This window comes from Motacilla alba, chromosome 1A (genome assembly GCF_015832195.1).
Source record: "Motacilla alba alba isolate MOTALB_02 chromosome 1A, Motacilla_alba_V1.0_pri, whole genome shotgun sequence".
NCBI classification, from domain to species: domain Eukaryota; kingdom Metazoa; phylum Chordata; class Aves; order Passeriformes; family Motacillidae; genus Motacilla; species Motacilla alba.
In genome coordinates, this window is record NC_052031.1 from 65303497 (window position 1) to 65324225 (window position 20729).

Here is a 20729-nt window from a genome sequence, read left to right on the forward strand (position 1 = left end):
GGCATCACCTTCCACTTCATTTGTTGGTTTTTAATTTAGATGGGGTGACTCGCCTTCCATCCAAGCAGTACCAAAGCCAGACTTAAGCTAGGTGTGATCATGGGGTAACTGTGCTTTGGCCTCATGGGTTTTCAAAAACAATGTAAGAATCATAGAACCCCAGAATGTCTTGGTTTGGAAGGGACCTCAAAGCTCATCCAGTCCCACCCCCTTCCACTAGATCAGGTTGCTCCAAGCACCATATGACCTATCCTTGGACACTTCCAGGGATGGGGAAGCCACAGCTTCTCTGGGCAAGCTGTGCCAGGGCCTCACCATCCTCACACAGAAGAAATTTTTTTCTAATATCTAATATAAACCTGTTTTCTGTCCATATGAAGCCGTTTCCCCTTGTTCTGTCACTCCAGGCCCTTGTAAATAGTCTCTCTCCATCTTTCTTGAGGGCTCCCATCAGGTACTAAAAGGAGCAGTTAGGTCATAGCTTCTCTTTTCCAGGCTGAACAATCCCAATTTTCCCAGCCTTTCCTCACAGAAGATGTGCTTCAAGAATGAAGTTTAAAAGAAAGTGGCCAGAAACTGTCCCATGAAAGTGTCCCTCCTGGCATGATCTGAATGTGATTCAGGGTATCATGATAAATCATTTGGGTATGAAAGCAAATGTGCCTTTGTCTGCAGTCACCCCAGGATGAGTTTGCTCTCTGCAGTTGTTCAAGAATGTTGAAAAGTCACGTGTCAGCATCCCTGTAAAAGCCATTTCTGTAACACTAAATGCAAACTGCTGAAACACAGCAAGAGGGTTGCTAGAGGCTGGGGCTCCCAGAAACATCCCCGGAGCCCACACTCTTGTTTTCTGCCACAGCTGCCACCCGCTATTTTCTGCATCAATAACATCCTCCCAAATAGACCCAGGCCACAAACACACATTTAAAAAGTAAAGGTAGTAGGATCACACTGACCTTAAAGTTCATCCAGTTCCAAACCCTGCCATGGGCAGGGACATCTTCCACTATCCCAGTTGCTCCAAGCCCCATCCAGCCTGGCCTTGGACCCTTCCAGGGATGGGGCAGCCAGAGCTTCTGACAGCAGCCTGGTCCATGCTTAGTGCCAATAATGACCAAGGGGGTCTGGTTTGAATGGGGAATATGTACATGATGAATTTGCTTACAAAAGCTGTAACATATAATTTTCCTGGGAATCAGAAACCATGGCATACTTTGGAGTATTTCCCATCTGATCTTCTTTATTTCCTCATATCTTAACAAACATAACAAACTGAAACACGGAGTTATTTCTTTTCTGTTCTGTAATAAAAAAAAGATACAGTATTTTGATGCCCAGAAAATACATTAAACATTCATTTATTGGTGAGATTTTCATTATATAATTACATATGCCTTGGTTTGGTGCATAGGAAATGTACAGTTTAACATGCTAATTTTATTACCAATTTTAAAAAGGCATGGAGCTTTATAACAGACAGGAGATAAAGTATTAGTTTCCCACGTATTGCTGAGTACAGGTGAGATTGGACTTGAAGCAATATGCTGTGTTCCTGTAACAGATTAATTTTAATGAGTGGTACTTGTTCAATTAGAATCTATCTTACAATCAAATAATCAGTACCAAAAAATGGGAGTAATTTTTTTAATATGTGCAATAGCTTGTTAGTCTCTAAGTATTTCTAATTCCTTTTGTACTTCCTCTGGTAGCTGCAGCTGAATGGCACTTCTTAAATATCCAGGCTGAACTTTTCAGGAATAATTAGCAATTCTGGGGACCTATCTATTCAGAGGGCCCAAACCTATTTATCACTCTCTGACAATCCTCTTCAAGGTAGTTAATTTGATGTGAAATTATTAATCCTTATCCAACTTCTTCCATCCAAAGACACCATATACTCATCCCAATGAACTCTGACATCTGTTTTGTTACACAGCCTGTCACCCAGGTTATCTGGCCAAGGAGCCAGTTGAGATCTGTCCAAACATTTAGGAAAGTTTTCAATTTCACCAGGCAGCTGAGCAGTTTCACACACTATGTATTTATACAAACAACTACATCAGGCTCACTTAATTTGCTCAGCCCTATGTCTAATCAACATAATAGCTTGTTATTTGTCTTAACTAGAAACCAAATATTTAAAAATAAAACAAAACAAAACAAAACAAAACAACACTACTGGGTTTTAAAAACAAGAATATGACATAATAGCTTGTGGTAATGTTTCAGGCTGGAGCACTTGCTGTGGGTGTCCCTCAGAACCAGTACTCAGAGACGAAGATGTGGACGTTGACGATGTTGCGGTGAGACACCACCCCGCCCATGACATAGTTCATCTCCAGCTTCAGGATGGCATGGAAAGGTCCAATGATGGGCCTCACCTGGCGAACGACACCTGTTGGGACAGAAATAGGTTGCTGGGATTAGCAGATCTAGCTAAGTCTGGAGGAGCTACACCACCCTTGGTGTTCAGTATAGCCCAGGGAAAGGTATTTTATCTATTGAGTCTGTAAATAGCTTGCAAGAAAGCTTGCAAAAGAGGGATAAGATACAGCTTTTGAGTCAGATATCTGGAAGATCCATAATGAGCACTCAACTGTTGCAAATGGCAAAACTCTGATTCTGAAATCAGTAATTTTTTTTAACCTTTTTTCTGGAGACATAAATGCAGTAAGCATGCTGTGACACTGCTTTTACATACGGGAGAAGGAGATTTCCCTGGGTAACCCAGAAGACACATTGTTCAGAGGAATACAGGACCACACCTGGGAATGCCATGCAATTCCTGGTATCGTGTTGAAAACCCCATTTCATTTGGAACAGTACAAACTATCTGTATAGCATCAGCAAAATCAACCCTTCCCCTGTGAACATCAGATGACAGCAATCTGTAAATCACTAGTGTGCTGAGTCATGGATGGACAACCCCACGGGACACAACAGGAATAAAGTTTGATGAGGAAAGGGGACTATCTCTGCATCTGCTCCCATGTCATCCTCAAGTGGTGGCCATTCCTTTGCCAGCCCTGGGGTTTGATAAGGAAGGAAGCAGTAAGGGAGGAGTAAGCTGTGTCTTCCAGGCCTCCAGTCCTGTGCCTGGTTTGCCATGGAGGAGCCCCAGTGCCAGGCACAGCACAATGGAGACTGCTGGCATCCTCCGAGGGTGGCAGGGCAGGGCTTGTCCCACTCCCCGGGCACGGGCAGCCAGGTTCAGCCAGAGACCCACATCACAGCCTGGCTCATGGATGAGCTGGCCAAAGTCAAACTGAGGAGGCAGCGTGTGGGGCAGGGTCTAGAGCAAGTGGACCCTTGGCTGTGCTACAGCCAGAGAGCAGCCCTCTTCCAGCACTGCTCAGGCAGGGACTGAAGCTGACATTGGGCTCCTGGGCTCTGGGCAGGCTGTGGGAGAGGAGCCTGGGGCATTGCTCAAGCAGGGACTGAAGCTGACATTGGGCTCCTGGGCTCTGGGCAGGCTGTGGGACAGGAGCCTGGGGCATTGCTCAAGCAGGGACTGAAGCTGACATTGGGCTCCTGGGCTCTGGGCAGGCTGTGGGACAGGAGCCTGGGGCATTGCTCAAGCAGGGACTGAAGCTGACATTGGGCTCCTGGGCTCTGGGCAGGCTGTGGGACAGGAGCCTGGGGCATTGCTCATGCAGGGACTGAAGCTGACATTGGGCTCCTGGGCTCTGGGCAGGCTGTGGGACAGGAGCCTGGGGAGGCACGTCTGGGTCACGAGGGGTTGTCTCTGCCTTGACGCAATGTGGCTACACAGAGTAGTGATGCAGCTTCAGACCTACAAAGCAAAGTCAACACAAGCTTTGCCGTTGATTCTAAAGGCTCCAGATCGGGTTCTAAACATATTCTCACTTCTTGTTTATTTTCTAGGCCTGGAGTAACAGAGTAGGTAGCTACCAAACTGCTCTCAGCTGAAAAGGATGTCCCCAGATGTCAAAATCACATGAAGCCAAGGTCAGCCAGCAGGCACAGGGAGTCTGGTGGGGACCTCCTCCCACACACACCTCCTTCTGACAGCAGACTGCTCTGACAGGCTATTTGATTCAGAAGGAAATGCCCAGTTTAAGGAAGGATGGTTTGAGATGTACTCCTCCTGCATGCTGGGGATTATAATGGAGTCCCAGCCGAGCTCCTGCAGCTGTTCCCTACCAACACTCTGGCCTGAGATCTGATGGGAGACATAAATGTTTGCTTATGCAGCCTGTCAGCACCTTTTCCTAAGGCAGTGATGACATTACAGTTCTGTCCTGTTCAAACACTAACTAATATCTTCAGCATGCAGTGAAATTGCAAACTTCTCCCCACAGTCACTTTGCCTGCCATATTTGATGAATACACTTTTTCAGCATCCTGCCCCCTACAATTTATATGCATATATATATATATATATATATATATATATACTTATATTTTATTTTTTAATTTTAATTTTCTTTAGCTTTCTTGGCTACTCTCCTGTATCTTATAAAAATGACTGGGCTTGGCAGATGATGTATTGAAACACAAAAACCTTGCTAAAATTGTCCTCCCTTTAGGGTAGCATTTAAAGCATTTCACTAACAACACATCACATTATTGCAGGCACTGCTCTAAATGAGAACCACGGAAATGCACAGCATTGAAATCACTCATTGCTGGCAATCTTTAACCAACCCCAGGAGCAGCTCCTGCAGTCATCACCAAGCCCTGGAGAGCAAAGGCTGCTGGTTTGGTTTAGCAATCCTATTATAGCATTCTACACTTTCTGCACCACTCCCCCAGTTTACTCTACTTTAGAGGCGGGATTGCAAACGGTGTTTTCTCTGCTGTGCCCTGCCACAGTATGGCAAACATTCACACATCGCTGATGCAGCATTCAAAGCCATTAGTAACGTTCTCATTCGTGTGGAGATGCACCCTGCTAACAGGCAGGGAAAAAGGTGCAGTGGGCAAGCACTGCAGTCCATGTGGCAGTGCCTTTTCACAGTTCTCTTGCTGCACTCTTAAAATCCAGCTGATAAAATGGCTCGAGAAGTGAATGCCACACATGCTGACAGCTATACTGAAGAAAGAAATTGAGGGAATGTAGAAAGAAACAATACTCTGAAAATATTTATTTCTACAGTTTGATGTGCCAATGTTCTAGATGGTCCTGAAATGTCCACCACTGCAGGAACTATTTCCCTTCTCTCCCATTAAATGAATGAGGATGATGCAGGATGATACAGGCAGATGGCTTTGTGCTACAACATATGTGTAAGGATGTGAGGATGCATTCATTCTGAATAGGTAGAATGAAAAAAAAAAAAAAAAAGAGGAGAAACCCTTGAAATGTTCTTGTAGACAAAACCATATGAGAGGTTTGCTGCTCCTGGCAGATTCACTCCTTGGGAGCTTTGCATTTTTGTTCTGTGACAAGTGCTGAAATGGAAAACCTGAGCGTTTTTGTTCCCCGAACTCAAGGACAAAGGCAGGTGGAAATCATGCAAGATGCTTTCTGTGTCTGGTTCTCTCCTGTCTCAAACCTTTCACATCACCTACAAGGAAGGCATAACTCTGCTAGGCCCAAACAAGGCCAGCAGTGCCTTGGGCTGACTCACACAAAAGACAAAAAAAAAATCTTGAGATCTAGGCCTGGTCCATGCACTTCACATACATGGCTCAACAAATCAGTCGATATCTCAAAAGCATTTAGCCCAGGACACATTTGAAGGAGCCGCATGTAATAATTCTGGGTGTTTTGAAGTTACATGGATTTGTGAGACTCTGCAACATTTGCACAAACATGCTGTTTCACTATCCCTTTTGGCAAACTCATGGGTCCAGATTTGTGGGCTGGCAGGTGTCAGCTTTTATAGCTGAACACTAAGTACAAAAGCATACCTTATTGTAACAGGAAGGTCACCATTTTTAAATGCACTGAGAAGTCAGGAAATGTAAAAATTAAGCAGCTACTTTTGGATCTCTTTTTTACCCGTCCAAATCCAAAGTAGGCAGATGGAGCCACTCAGATTTGCCATGGGGATAATTGCAGACTTGGACTCAGTCCTGGAGCACTGCAGCAGTGCCCACTGTTCTGGGAGTCACTCTCTGCAGGATGACAGGAGCACCAGTGGGGTTGCTCAGCAAATTACCTGAAAACAGAGGACTCTCACATACCACCTTTTGGTCCTCTCAGGGACCACAGCTACAGGCTCTACAGCTGGCAAAGAAGGTGAGTTCATTTGAGCAAGTTCACCACAATTCTTTTCCAACAATATTAAACTTCAGCTAGGTTAGCAAAGAAGAAGAAGAAGAAGAAGAAGAACAACAACAACAACAACAACAACAACAAGGTGAATCCTTGATCATAAATGTACATGGAGATTCCCATTGCTGAATCCAATGTGTCAGGCAACCTCAAGCATCTGTGTTGTCTTGCCTGCTGGTAAATATACCAGTCTTGGTCCTCTCCATCCAGCCTGATGAGCTGCTGGTGCTGTTCATCTGTTTGACACAGGGAGGTTTGGTTCTGTTTGGTTCACTATCTGTGACCTGAACACAGACTGAACCTGCAGAAAATGCCATGTGTCATGGGCATTTTGCCTTCCATGAGCTCATCTGTGCTTGGATTTGCTGTTTTTTTAACTGAGCACAGATGTCATTACATGTCCCAAATCCGTTTGGGTATCTTCATGATTTGTTTACCTTCTTTTAAAAAACAGCGATAAGATTTCTTTCTCCTGCACACTTTACCCTTATTGTAAACAGGATCTATGGCAATGCTCTCCACCTGCTGATCTGTGAATGCAAACAGCCTCAGAGTGAGAGGCAGCAAGTTTTTGGATGTCACAGTAATGGTCTGAACCATGGTCCAGCTTCTAAAGCTCTGTAACTTAAACATTGAGCTACTCTCCTCTCCTGTTTTTTACTTCATGTTTTGTATTTTAATTTTTTTCTAAGGTAAAGCATGTCACCATGTGTAGTGAGGACAATAACCTAAATAATATATAATACATATTTTTAAATGAGAGCAATGACAACAGCCAATAATCTGAGTAACTGTCACTGACTTACCAAAGCTTTGCTTACCAGAGAAGATGGGATAAATAAGACAGCAAGGATAATATTGTTAATATTCCTAAGCCTTTCAGCAGCATTTCTAGTATTTTAATCTGAGAAAATCATATAATTGTTTAGATTGGAAAAGGTCTCTAATGTCAAGTCCCACCATTAATTCAGCACTGCCAAGGCCATCACTAACTGATGTCCCCAAGTGCCACATCCACACATTGGTTAAATCCCTCCAGGGTTGGTGTGTCAACCACTTCCCTGAGCAGCCTGTCCAAATGCTTAAGAACCCTTTTAGTGAAGGAATTTTCCCTAACATTCAATCTAAACCTCCTCTGGCACTACTTAAGGCTGTTTGCCTTTTTCCTGTTCCTTGTTCCCTGGGAAGAGTGTCTGACCCTCACCTGGCTGCACCCTCCTGTCAGGGAGCTGTGGAGAGGGAAAAGTTATCCCCTGAACCTTTTCTCCAGGCTCAGCTCCCACAGCTCCCTCAGCTGCTCCTCCTAAGACATGTTCTCTAGATGCCACAGGTATTCCTTGGGTTTTCTACACCTCTTTAAGATATCATTACCTTTCTCTGCTTTGAAATATGTGAGATCCTCAGGCAATTCACCTCTGTGTTTGGTTTCTGCTTGTACTTCTGCATTAGGCAGCAGATTTGCTAGGAAGCTCCGTTTTCAGCTGAGGAGAAGAGCTGCTGTTTTGTTACCACATTAACCCATTCTGGCTGACAAGTCCCTGCCTTGTCATGCACTCACATCTTGCCTCCAGACTCCTAATTCTGATTTCTATGCTAAACTCCTTGAAATATTCTTGTTTAAATGAACCTTTCTTCCTCCTTTTTCACTGCTATCCACAAAATCTGCTGCAACTACACTCCCAGAGGATCTGGGTCATGGTGTTCCTTACACTGCATTTGCATTTCCTCTGAAGAAAGTTTCTCTAGGAGGGATCACCAGAGTGTGCAAAAAGCAAAACAGAACCAAGCAGTTTATTTTCATACTGCCATAAGAAATGACTGGTTTGCATCGGTAGAGAGGCTGCAGTACTTTACATTTTATGGTTCAGAGGTGAAGCTCATAGAATTTTCCACAGGGATTGCTTCTTGAGTCTAGTCAAATATTTAAATCTATATCATCATTAGGAGCACAGAACAGACATAAATTGCACCCATTGCTCAAAAAGGGAGCTTCAGAGATCCTAAATTTTTAAGGATCCCCCAAAGCAAGCAGAGAAATGTTAATGGAGCAGGCAAAGAATCAGAGGCTGATGGTGGGGCTGTGTTTGGTGACTGCTGGAAGAGGGGATGTGCAGCAGTAAACTCCTCTTGCCTTGCCTGCATATGCAGGCATATGTATTTGTGTATATATAAACAATCCCAGCTACTGCCAAATCAAAAATTGTTCTTCCAAATAACCTGTGGGCTATGCTCAGGGAAATACAATAAACAGTTATCAAAATTGGGATCAATTCCCTCGACCACATTTCAATCTTTGTGTTAAGTAACCGGCACAAGAGCTCTTGCTCCTCTTTCCCCCTTCCCATCACTTCCCCCATGGGGTTACAGCTAGATTGTTTTTTCCTGTCACCACATACCAAAGGACAGTAAAAAAACCACCTTTTTCATTCCCTTTGTGCTCACAGCAAGCCCACAATGTCCTTTCTGTGACTCTTCTCAGGCGGCAAGGTAACAGAGAGATGTCTGGCTGCTTACTGTGAATCCAGCAGTATTACCCCATTTCACTAGTGTAACACTTCACCCTTGACATTACAGGCAAATACTAATTTAGCAACTTTTTCTGGGAACAAACAATTGATTTAGAGAAATTTGCTTTTTTTTTCACTGTTTAGTTGTGTGATCTGTGGTCAGCTGAAAACTGACCATGAAGTGAATAAATGTGGGATGTATGGTAAGGAGTTACTGAGAAAGCATGAAATGATGAAAATAAGAAAATCCACTTTTCTTAATCATTAATCTATAGTTAACTTATTAATGAGATCCTAAATAGAACAAGATGCATATTTTTATTAATTCTAAGACCTATTTAAAATTAAACACTCTGTAAAAATTATGTAAAATAGTAAGAATGGGATATATAATTGAAATACCAGGGGCGGTCAAACAAATGCCATGGTTTCATTGTGAATGTGGTGGTGCTGCTGGGTTGATGGTTGGACTTGAGCTTAAAGATCTTTTCCAACTTTAATGATTCTGTGGTGCTACAAAGTCTGACTGTAGCTCATCGTTTGCCTTTCCTTCAAAATAAGCACATGCTGCTATTCAGGCTATTTTGGGGTTTGCACTGGGCATGCACTATTAAAATTAACTTCCATGAGTTGGAAACTAATGCTGGTAGCAATATATTAATATCTAGTCCTCATCAGATAAATAAAATCCCATGTGAGATCAAGCATGTCTGGTTTTCCCCCTACATTTCTCAACGCTTGGGCTATGACAGGCCTGACTGTAAGTGAAAGCTTTAAAAAGCTTCATCCTGACATAGAACCACAGAACCATAGAGGGGGTTGGGCTGGAAGGGATCTTAAAGTACATTCAGTTCCTTCCCCTGCCTTGGGCAGGGACATCTTCCACTATCCCAGGTGGCTCCAAGCCCCATCCAGCCTGGCCTTGGGCACTGCCAGGGATGGCATAGCCACAGCTTCTCTGGGCACCCTGTGCCAGGGTCTCACCATCCTCACAGGGAAGAATTTCTTCTGTATATCCAGCCTAAATTTCCCCTCTTTCTCTTTTAAAACATTGTGAACCCATGGATAATTTCCCCCCTTGAAAAGAAGCACAGGAAGGATTGTCAAGAGGATGTGCTATTACATGGTAAGAGAGTGCTGTCTGTTTTCAGATGGAACTTTTGGGATGAGCTGCTTGTGACGCCCTCATGACAGAGATTTCAATGACACAGAAAAATCCCACCTTTGAATTTTTCCTCCAGCCATTTTCCTTCTTCTTTAAATGGATACTTGGAACATTAAATGATCAATCGGGAAAAATTCAAGTAAACAAAAATGTGATGAGAGCTGTGGAGCTGGAACCTGATCTCAGTTGAAACTCAAGTAATTTATTTGCCTTTATATTAAATCCAAATAATCTCAGGCTATGTTCTGAAGTCCTACATTTGGCTGTTCCTGGGCCTCTGTTTCCCCACAAAAAACACTCTGGTCCTTTTTACAGCCTTGTCAGAAATGAACAGTCCCAACAACCACAACACAACAGTAACGACCCCTTTGTAAGACCCCTTTGGGGGTCACAAAGGAGCTTGTTCTTTGTTCTTTGTTCTGAAACCTACAGCCATTGTGTTGCTGTTAAAAACAAAGAGCCCAAAACTCTGGCACACTGCTAGTAATGTGTGGTGAACAACTTTCTGAAGGGGCAAAGCTTGTTTATGAGTTTCACTTAAGCAATACAAGACCAATCTCCTCATGTTAATGTGAGATCCTGGACTATAACTTCAAGTTTTCTTTTCTCCTGAAGGCTTTTTGCTTTATACTGCAGGCCAAGATTTACAGAATTAAGAGTAAACATCTCTGCTGCATCAGTGTTACTTAGGAGTGTTGTCATAGTTTCAGAAGAGGTCTTCAGGCAATTAGGATATTTAGGACCAGGGAATAATCATGGCAGAGAGTATTACAAAAGGTAAATTGGTAGTATCATTCCAGAAATGAGCAAGAGGAAAATAAACCCAGACATGAATTAATGCTTCTTTGGATCAAATCACAGGAGTTGCAGGTTAGGCTTGAACACCAAGCTCTCTCAGTCTTCAACATGTAAATACATATCTGTAGTGTGAGGCTAAAACTACATAGCCAATTTTTGGCTTTTCAGACCTTAACTCACAAGAAGTCATGGTAAGATTTGTGATTTCTTATTCAGTATTAATTACAAATACGCAGAGTTCATCAGCAGGGTCGAAAAATAATTCACATCCTGGTCATAAACAGAAAATAGATGTTTTAGGCTATTTTAGCAATTATTTTTCTGTAAAAAGCTTTGTGTTAAAATTTAATTAAATTCTTTTCCTAAAGGCTTCTGTTTATTACACAAAAGTTGTGCCAGAGAAATGATTAGCAGTGCATAAATTGCTGTGCCAACATAGTTACTGGAGTACTTACTGACCCATATCATGCCAGGGAAGTGAATCAACTCCTAATTGCCTAAGTGTGTTCTACCATTGAAAATGCAGTGCTCCAACACTGCACATCAGGGAATGTTGCACTGCACCTGGAAGAGTGAGAGCTGCCTTTGCTGGGCCTCCCAAGGCCCCTGTAAGTCTGTTGCTCCAGCCTGGCAAGGTCCCTCTGTCCAGGTGCCCTCTGACCCATTGGCCAGGCCCTTGATGAAGAAAGGGACCCCAAAATCGACCCCTGGGATGCACCATTGGTGACTGGCAGAGATCTGTGCTGCTGATCCCAGCCCTAGGAGCCTGGAGTTCAGCCTTTTTCCAATCTATCTCACTGTCCACTTACCCAGCCTACATTTCCTTGAGTGAGGGTATGAAGGGAGATGGTGTTGAAAGCCTTGCTAAAGTCCAGATAAGCAACATCCACTCTTCTCATTAATCCAGCCATCTTCTTGTAGAAGGATGTCAGGTAGGTCAGGCATGATTTTCCTTTCATAAATCCTTGCTGACTGCTTCCAGTGACCTCTTTGTCCTTATGATGTTTGGAAATGGTTTCCAGGTGGATTTGCTCCATCCCCTTCCCAGAGAGGCTGATCAGCCTGCACTTCCCTAGATCCTTTCTGGCCTTCCTGAAGATTGCAGTGACATTTGCCTTTTTCTGTGGGAACTTTTGATCACCATAATCTTTCAAAGATGCCTGAGAGTGCCTTACAATGACATTGGCCAGTTCCCTCAGCTCTTGTCCCTCAGTACCCCCCTAGCACCCATGGACTGGGTTATTCCCAGTTCAAATGTTCCCAAACCTGAACCTCCTCCACTGTGGGTATTTCCTGTTCCATATCTTCCTCTTGCTCTGAGAGCCTCAGCACTTCTGAAAGCCAGTCTTACCAGTAAAGAATGAGGCAAAGAAGGCATTGAATACTTCAGCTTTCTCCATGTCTTTTGTCACCAGTTCTCCTGCCCTATTCCTGCCACCACAGGCAGCCTCACAGGCATTATCTTCCTCCACTCCTCTCCAGTTCATGACTGTGCCTAAAGGAACAATCTAGCTGTCAAACTGCAAGCATTTCCCAGACCACCAGATATCTGTCTGCTGACTTCAGAAAGGTAATTTATACTTGAGATTCCTCCATCTCTCAAAAGCTGAATAGTTTTTTTAATTTTCTTTTTTTTTTCTTTTGTGTGTGTGTGTGAAAGCTTTTTATAATTCTCCCCATTATTTGTCACAATAACAATGTGGCTCCTGCTATGAGGTGCTCTGTAGTTTCTGATATAATATGTTTTATTAATAAGTGGCTGCTCTTTGTAAAATGAAATATTTCTTGGTAATCATCACTTCAGGCATCAAATCATATACAGAAAAATAGCTCTGAAGATATCATTAATCCTTAAGATGCCACACCTGACAAACATAACTACAGTGAAAGGATTCAGAAAACTCATTAATCAAAATACAAGTACCAAAATAGATTTCCTCATGCTTTGAAGTGTATTGCCCTCATAACATTGTGAATTAGGCCTTCATTCAAGTTTGATAGTGAACACTTCACAAAATAATAGTTTTGGAGAATCAAGTTAGAGCTGGATGTTTACAAGGTTTCCATGCTGATGGAGAACTGCTTCACAGGAATGTGGCTGGCTATACAAATCTTTGCTGAGCTATCTGGGGACAAGATTTTCAAAAACGTACTTTTCAATCATGAACATCCAGATCTTTATTTAGGAAAAAGGCCTGTTTTTCAACTGTTGAGCAACCAAGTGCTTATAAAATACTTCAGCAGTCAGTTGGGCCACATAAAATTCGCTTTTATAAGCTATATGACACTCAGGGTAATTTCACTGTTGGTTTAAGCTGATCAAAAATAGTGGCCCTGTTACATCCTCCACCCCTTTCCTTGGATGAACACCTGAAAGAATCAAAACCACAGCTTGCCACACAAGCACTCATCTGACCACAGGGTGGAGTGTGTGCTCAGAGGTGGGCAGGAGAAGGGGATTTCCCTTTGGAGCACCAGCAAGGCTCCATAACACTGAACACATCCCCCGTGTTCCTCCTGTTGGGAATAGAAAGGCAGCAGTGATTTGGGTGCTGTCGCAGTGAGTACTGCACTGGTGGCATGAACAGGGCTCCTAATGACCCAGGCTGCTGGTGCAGTGCTGACTGCAGTGGCACATCACCCTGGGATACAAAAATAATATATTTGCATGGGTGTGTGTCCCTGGAGAAGTTCAACAGCCATTATCCAACAGTGCAGCTCAGGGCGGTACTGGATGCTTCTCTGAGAAGGGTCAAAGAGGACCAGGGGCACGTCAAGGTACCCCTCAGAAGGACAGTGTAACTGGGTGGCCAGGCCTGGGACAACAACCAGCACCTCTGGCTCACATCCCTCCCATAGGCAGGAGATCTGTGGCCACCAGAATCATCTATAAGCCATGTAAAGGCAAAGCTCTCTTTTAAAAACTGCTTAAACTTGTCTAAAACTCCCCAGGTACTCACAGCCTTTGAAGTTTCCACCCAGGGTACGAGTGTTAGTTGAAGTTTACCTAAAACTGAATCTTCTTCTCTTTTCCCTTTTGCTTCAGCTCCAAAATAAAAATAAAAAAAAAAGAAATTACAGTACAGGAATTACATTTCAGCATGGAAATAGGATATTTCTGCATTATTCAACAGATCAGAAATTTAGGATTTGATTTATTATGAATTCAACAACTCCATCAAGTTTGATTTCGTTAACACTTGGGCTTCTCTAGAAATCCTTGATTGCTGAAATGCATCAAATAAAGAGGCCATAAAGAGGTGTCATTGCATTAACACATTTTTTGGCCAGAAACAAATGGTGAATATTTTCAAAGCTATTATCTGTCATGTTGGATCGTATGGAGCCTTGGTATTATGAAAGAATTTTTTTTTTAATCTTTGATTTTACTGAGGTTTGGCTAGTTTACAAATACTGTGATCTTTATTAAGGACACTAAATAACTTCAGAGAGATGTGCTCTTATCTTGGTTTGGCAAACTTGAAGTGCTTTTAGATGTCTGGTTTGCCTTCCAGCCAAACCTCGCAATGGGTTTTATTGTTGACAATGCTGTGAAATCACTCATGCCTAAAATGCAATAACTGTACTTGAAGTAGCCTCATTAAAAAATAGTTTCCATCATATATTTTTAATCTTTCTTTTTCCACCTTTAGGAATGTGAGATGCTCTGTGTATTAGAAGAGCCTTACACATTTACTAAAACAGGTGGAAAAACTTCAGCAATGAATGTCCAAAATGTGAAAAATCATATATATTGCTACTTTATTCCCAATATCTTATTTACAGGGGGCTTCATGTGAGAGTGGCTATGTTTACCCTGCCTGTTTCACAATCACATTGTTCCAATTCAGCCACACTTGGGTCCACGACACCTGGGCAATTAATTATTGCAGCCCTTGTGATAAAAGCATTTCTTGGCAAAGAGCCACAATTACGGCACACAGCATGATATGGCTCTGTGATTTGATTTACCATGGAAGAAAAAGAACTTAATCCTGAGGCTTTGACACAGAAGCCCCTATAGAGTGCTTAGTCTTCACCTTGAGGCAACAGCTCTGCTTTTCCTGTTTGCAGAATCCTGACAAGGAGGCTTCCTGAACTTTAACGTGTGTCAGTTCCTGACCAGTTCTCAAAGGCTAAAATAAGGGTTCACTTCACCACAATTTTCTCCTTTAAAAACAGAAGTTAAGGTAGGGTTGTTTTTAAGTGAGCCAGGCATCTGTGTGTCATACTGAAAAGATTTATGATACACCTTGGGTCTTATCTTCCTTTTCCATTTTTGTGGGGTGTGTAGGTGCTGCTGCAGGAATAAGATGGTTGTTATCAACACACAAACTCAGATATAGCAGCAGAAGCACCTGAATCACAGAATTAGTAAGACTAGGAAAGGTTTTCAAGACTATTAAGTCCAACCTTTGACCAAACACCACTGTCTCAACTAAACCAGAGCACTGGGTATCACGTCCAGTCATTAATCAATTGCACATATATTTCACACTTGGAGATCATCATAAAAGCAGGTCTTTGACTACTTTGAACTGGGGCAGAGCACCTCAATAAGCTGGATTCACACAGACATCTCTCAGAGGAACTGCAATAGTATGTTTCTTGGTGTACTGGATTTCAAATCTGGCTTTATTTGCTCATTTGTGCAGTATCTCATCCCAGTGTTTAACATGAATACCAGAAAATGCATGCTATGCAGCCTGAACCAAGGACTTTGGTGCTCTTTGCTGTGCCAAACCTAGTCCATTTCTTTCCCAAGTTGTCAGGTTTTATACTTCCTCACAAAACTTCATCATTGCTGCAGTATAATTTATCTGCCTGCTGAGCCTTGTGGAAACTGTAACCAAAGGTGGTCTGTACCAGTGGTAATGACCTTGTCCCACCTGAGAGGTGAGATGAACATAGATCAAGGAGGAGAGCTGAATTAACCAGACTCTTGCAATGTGCTAGAGAGAAATTTGGCATTAGGAAGGTTGCTCCCCTTGAGATCAAGACTCATTCTCACCAGAAAAGCACCTTCAGCATTTCTCAGCTATGAAATGAAAATTTGCCTCCTGCTCAAGGTGCTTCTTTGCCCCCAGAAGAGCTCTCCATCCTCATTTTTTTCTGGAGGGGAGGGAGGGTGTTGAGCAATTTGACTACTGAGCAGTGCAGTCAGCAGCATCCTGAAAGGGCAGGTTTAGGCAGCAAATCCAGGATCCCATTCACCAAATGGCTTCTGGGCACCCTCATCTCAAATGCACTGCTACTGATTTCAACAGGGCAGCCTGGCACAGAGAAAAACTTGCAAAATATTCTTTTCTGAGGAAGTCCTCTTGTGAGAATGGAAGCCTAGGGATGAAACCAGAACAAAGATACTGAAAGGGACTGTGTCTTTTTTAATGTACAGCTGCAAAACCCTGTTGAAAAACCTGCTGAATTATGTCCTGCTCCATGAGCTTGCTGGTAATGACTGGGCAGCACCAGTTTTGTATGGCCAGACACCATTGTTGTTTCACACTTATGACATTATAATCACAACAAAATGCTCCTGTTGCTGCTTACTTTCTAGAAAGAGTATCCACATGGGGAGATAAGCGTTCTCTCTCCTTGTAAGCAGCAGAGTTGCCTGGATGCCCTGGCTCTGCACCTCCCTGCCTCACAGAAACCCAGCAGTAGTGAACTGCTGCTTTCAGCACCAGCTGTGCCAGGAAGCCCACATGAGCCTGGAAAACTCCTTTTGCTGAACACCAAAACCTATGCATGGTAAGAACCAGTCAGCCTCTGGGCCAAAGATAGAGTTTGGAGCAACAGAGAAGGAGAGAGGAGCAGAGGGAAATGTGAAGGTGCTTGCCTGGCAATGGAGAGTGGGTCCAGGGACAAAGTTCAGAACCAAATATTTTGCAGACCAATGACTGAATTTTATGTCAGACCATACAAACATTTGACTGTGAAAAGACTGCCACACTGCTAATGGCCAAACTACTAAGAAGATACAGAACTACGACCCCTGTGCTAAGGACAGGGGTCACAAAAGTCAGACCTCGAGTCTCCTTCTCCTGCCCCAACTAATATGGGATCTCACAAACACACTTGCTCATGGTAACTGATTTTGTTTATCTTCTTGATCATTTTTGACAAGTCTTTCCTCAGACTCTGGAACACACTAAACAATCATGATTCCACGGTAGAAATTAGACTGGAGATAAATCCAGCAGAGTGCTGTCAGTAGTTGAGACACTTTAATGGTTCAAAGGTAGCCTCACAAACTGTCACCCACATAAAAGAGGCAGGAAATTCAGGACAGAGACAGCAATGGAACCCTTGCAAATAGCAATGGAGAGCAGTGGTACATATCACTGTAGATACAAGGGCATTCAAGCACCAGGACAACCCCCCATTGAAACTCTTATAGTGACTTTTTACCCCTATATTGGCTCTGGATGTTTTCCAGAAGAATAGCACCATTCTGCTTTATAGGCAAGGATACAGGCTTAGGTTAATAACCAAATGGAATATGGAAGATTTCAGCCTATCAAAACTACTTTTAGATGTATTATGAAATTTTAAAACCTTCCTGAAGTTTACCAGACTACAAGGTGGGATTACTGTTTTAAAAAATGAATGCATAGCTGAAGGGGAAAGTGTTTTATAGCAACTGATAATACCTTAGGCACTGATAGGACATTTTTGCACAGGTTGAAAATGCATTCTTCATTTTTCACTGACAGCTGGCTAAAAGAGGAATGCAGTGGAAAGTCTATAAAAGATTTAAGGAAACACCAAACCTGGATAGTTCTGCACTTCTGTTTTTCTCCCACCCATGCTAGTAAGTGATGTTAGGTTTTTAACAGTATCATTTAGATTCATTGTCCCCTTGGCCTGTAAGAACACCAGGAAACGAGGAGTCCTCAGCCCCTCCTAAACCAGGAAAGACCGGGGATTTGCATCTCCTTTTAATATAACAGGGTAAAAATATTGGAAGCAGCTTTTTACACAATTCCTTTTCATCAGATTGCATGAAGTCTACACACTGCCTCTCCAGTAATCTGGCTTTCATTCTTCATCTTCCACTGGAAGATGCTTTTGTAGGTCAGCAGAGCTACTTCTGGAGTTTGTTCTTAGTTCCTTTGGCTCCTCCATGTCTGGTAGTGCTGATCATTGATTCCTGTTTGATATGTTTTCTTTCCTTGATTTTGCAAGACTGTCCTTGCCTCTTTCTTCTCCTACCTTTGGGCCTACTTCTTCTACATATCTTTTGGGAGGCTGTGTTCTTTCTTTTTGTAACATTCCCTGGGGCAGTCCTTTTCTCTGCTTCTATTTTCTTCTTTTATGTACCTCACAACTGCTCCTTCACACTCATCTCCTCCAATGACCTCAGCTGCAATCTCTCCATCAGCCAAGCACAAACCAGCCTGATCAGCCATTCTCCATCCCAGCTCACACATCACTCAGCTTCCTGAACATCTCCCTGAAGTCTCAGTGTCAGCTTAGAGGGATAAGGGATGAAACTGCTAACCTGAATGTTTTCAGCCCAAAATTCTCAGTCCAAAAGTCTCAATCCCACTTTTCTTCTGTACCTTTGTCTCTAACAGCTCCTCCCACTCTTTAAACCTTTCCCAAAAGAGCTGTACCTTCTCACTCTGAGAGCATCTTGTTCTTTTGCATTCACACCAGCCCAGGTTACATGCAGGTCCTTCTTAAGGCATCACCTCTGTCCTTGTTAGTGACAGCCTAGCTAATGAGGGTCTTCCTGCAAGTGCATCTTCACTTCACCCCTCTTTTCCCCATGCTCCCTCCTTTCTCTGAACCCCTTCATCAGCTTCCTCTAGTCTGATAATGAGTCAAGGTTTATTACACTGAGGTCTTCCAGTAATTCTAGTTATTATTTTCCTATTTTTTTCCACATACTCTTATGCATTTCATCACGCTCTGTACTAGTCTGTGTCTTTTCTTTAACAAAAAAAAAACCAAAAAACAAAAACCACCAAAAAACAACAAACCCACCCAATCAACAAAAAGCTTACTGTAGAAATTGTCAATCTTTTTTCTTGCAGAGAAAATCAGTCATGTAAAAAAAAAGATATTTGGTGATCTAATTCCCATTGGCAAACAAAATAGCTTTGATATTCTGGCCATTTCTCCTGCAATAGTACAACAGAATGAGGCATGTTTCTTGTTTCTTTTACCAATGCATTTATGATTTATTATCAAAATAAATTTATTCTTTTCTATATAGGCAGCAAAAAGATACTAAAAAGTATGTTTAAAAATTATTTTAAAGTATGCTGCATAGATCCCAGTGGCATATGTGGTCATCCAGCATGATGGTCCAGGAATGCTCTCCCAGAAGCACATAAATTGATTTTTGCAACAAGTTGGAACATTGTAATTGGAGAAAGATTCCTGAAAACCCTTCTCTTGCTGCCCTAGTTGGGCATTTGCTCTTCTAGAGTTGCTATGTTCCACACATTTCTGATGTCCCTGTAACTTTGTGGGGTAACCACTAAAGCTTTCTGATACTGTCTATGCCTTTTGGGGTTGTCCTCCCTTACACAAACCCTTCCCTTTCTTTAAAACAGGGGCTTTGTGAATTCTCATGGACTAGGATCCCATCTGATTTGTCTTGAAAGCTTCCCAGAACTTTTTAAGGGAACACCTAACATTCTGATTATTAATAATAATAAAAATTATATTATGATGAAAGCAGCAGAACTGCTGCTGGCAGAATTATTTGCAATCCTAATATCACACAGACAATGTGCTGTCCTGAACCTCTGCCCCTCCAGGTAATTTCAGCTGGGGGGTTGTTTTGATTTTCCTTTTCCAATCCTGCTGTAGGCAGTTTTCTTTGCAGCTTCCATCCATTAATCTCAAAGTACTTTTGCACAGAGGAATTAATTAAGAGTCTTACACACAAGAATTAATTAAGACAGTAGTAGGCATGTTTTATCATCTCCATGTTGCACAGGGGGAACTGAGGTGAAGAAAGAGTTGCCCAATTCTTTCACAGAGCTGGGAATATACTTGGGCATGCACCATATCTTCTCAACTCAGCGTGTAAGAATATCCTTTCTCTCTTTACAATGTGAGGCAAATAATCCGGTTTGCCAAGTAAAATACCACTGACACACGGTCCTGCTCTTCAAAATGGAAACCCTTCCCTCAGGCAAATACCTTGGCCAGTTGAAGTTCCAAACACATCCTTCTTTCTTATTTCAGACAGAAAGAAGCACACGGCACGAAAAGCAAACTACTGTAACTGCTGTGAGATCTGATAACATTTATACTCTGCTAAAGAAATGCCCCAATAACTGAAATCTGTAATCTTATCCTGTTTTAACAGACTCTCCCTTTTTCTCAGCATTCACATGTATACTTCTGTTTGATCAAGAAAGAAATAGAAACCTAATGGCTTAGGATTTTTATCTACAGTTCATAAAACCTTTGCAGAGCTGATGTTGTGCTATCCTGCTTCTGAAATGCACCAGTGCCACCTTCAGACCACCTGAAATAGGGCTTTTTCACAGCCCTCCATAGGAAAGCTGCAGTGATTTTTCTTTTCCCCAGGACAAGTCCTGCTGAAGCACATGTATGAACCTGAGCAGAATCTGCATGCTCACATTCCAAAGCACAAGTGTTCACTGGGAACAGGAGTCCTTTATTTTCATAAATAAACATTAATAAAGAGCAATCAAATGCTACTTTTTAATACCTGGCATGAGAATTCCAGTGTATTCCCCTGCCACTGCCTGGGCAGCTCCCATTGGGCAGAGCAACACATCAGCTGGGATCTGCTGCTGCCCTCCTCCTTAACCATTTGCCAACTGCTCCTGGTTACATTAGATCTCTCATCATTTTAAAACTAAGCCATTTGCATTTTTAGTTAGAGCTAGTTCTGAAAAAAAAAAGTTAAAATACTTCTCGAATTAAAGAATAGGCCTCTGGTATTTTGCACAAAAATTATCCATGATATTAGTTCAAATTACACATATTGGACTGAAGAATATGAAATCAACACTGGCTTGAA

At 42.4% G+C, this 20729-nt stretch overlaps 1 protein-coding gene across 2 annotated transcripts in view; it reads right to left on the reverse strand.

The window, feature by feature from the left end:
* Positions 1–1222: 1222 nt before the first annotated feature.
* The window catches only part of FBLN1 (fibulin 1), a 73943-nt gene continuing 54436 nt past the window's right edge, over positions 1223–20729 (reverse strand). For both annotated transcript variants that reach the window (XM_038153274.1, XM_038153275.1), the window contains exon 17: positions 1223–2395. In XM_038153274.1, the coding sequence (XP_038009202.1) occupies positions 2256–2395 (140 nt within the window). In that variant the 3' untranslated portion in view covers positions 1223–2255. The remainder of the gene's footprint in view (positions 2396–20729) is intronic.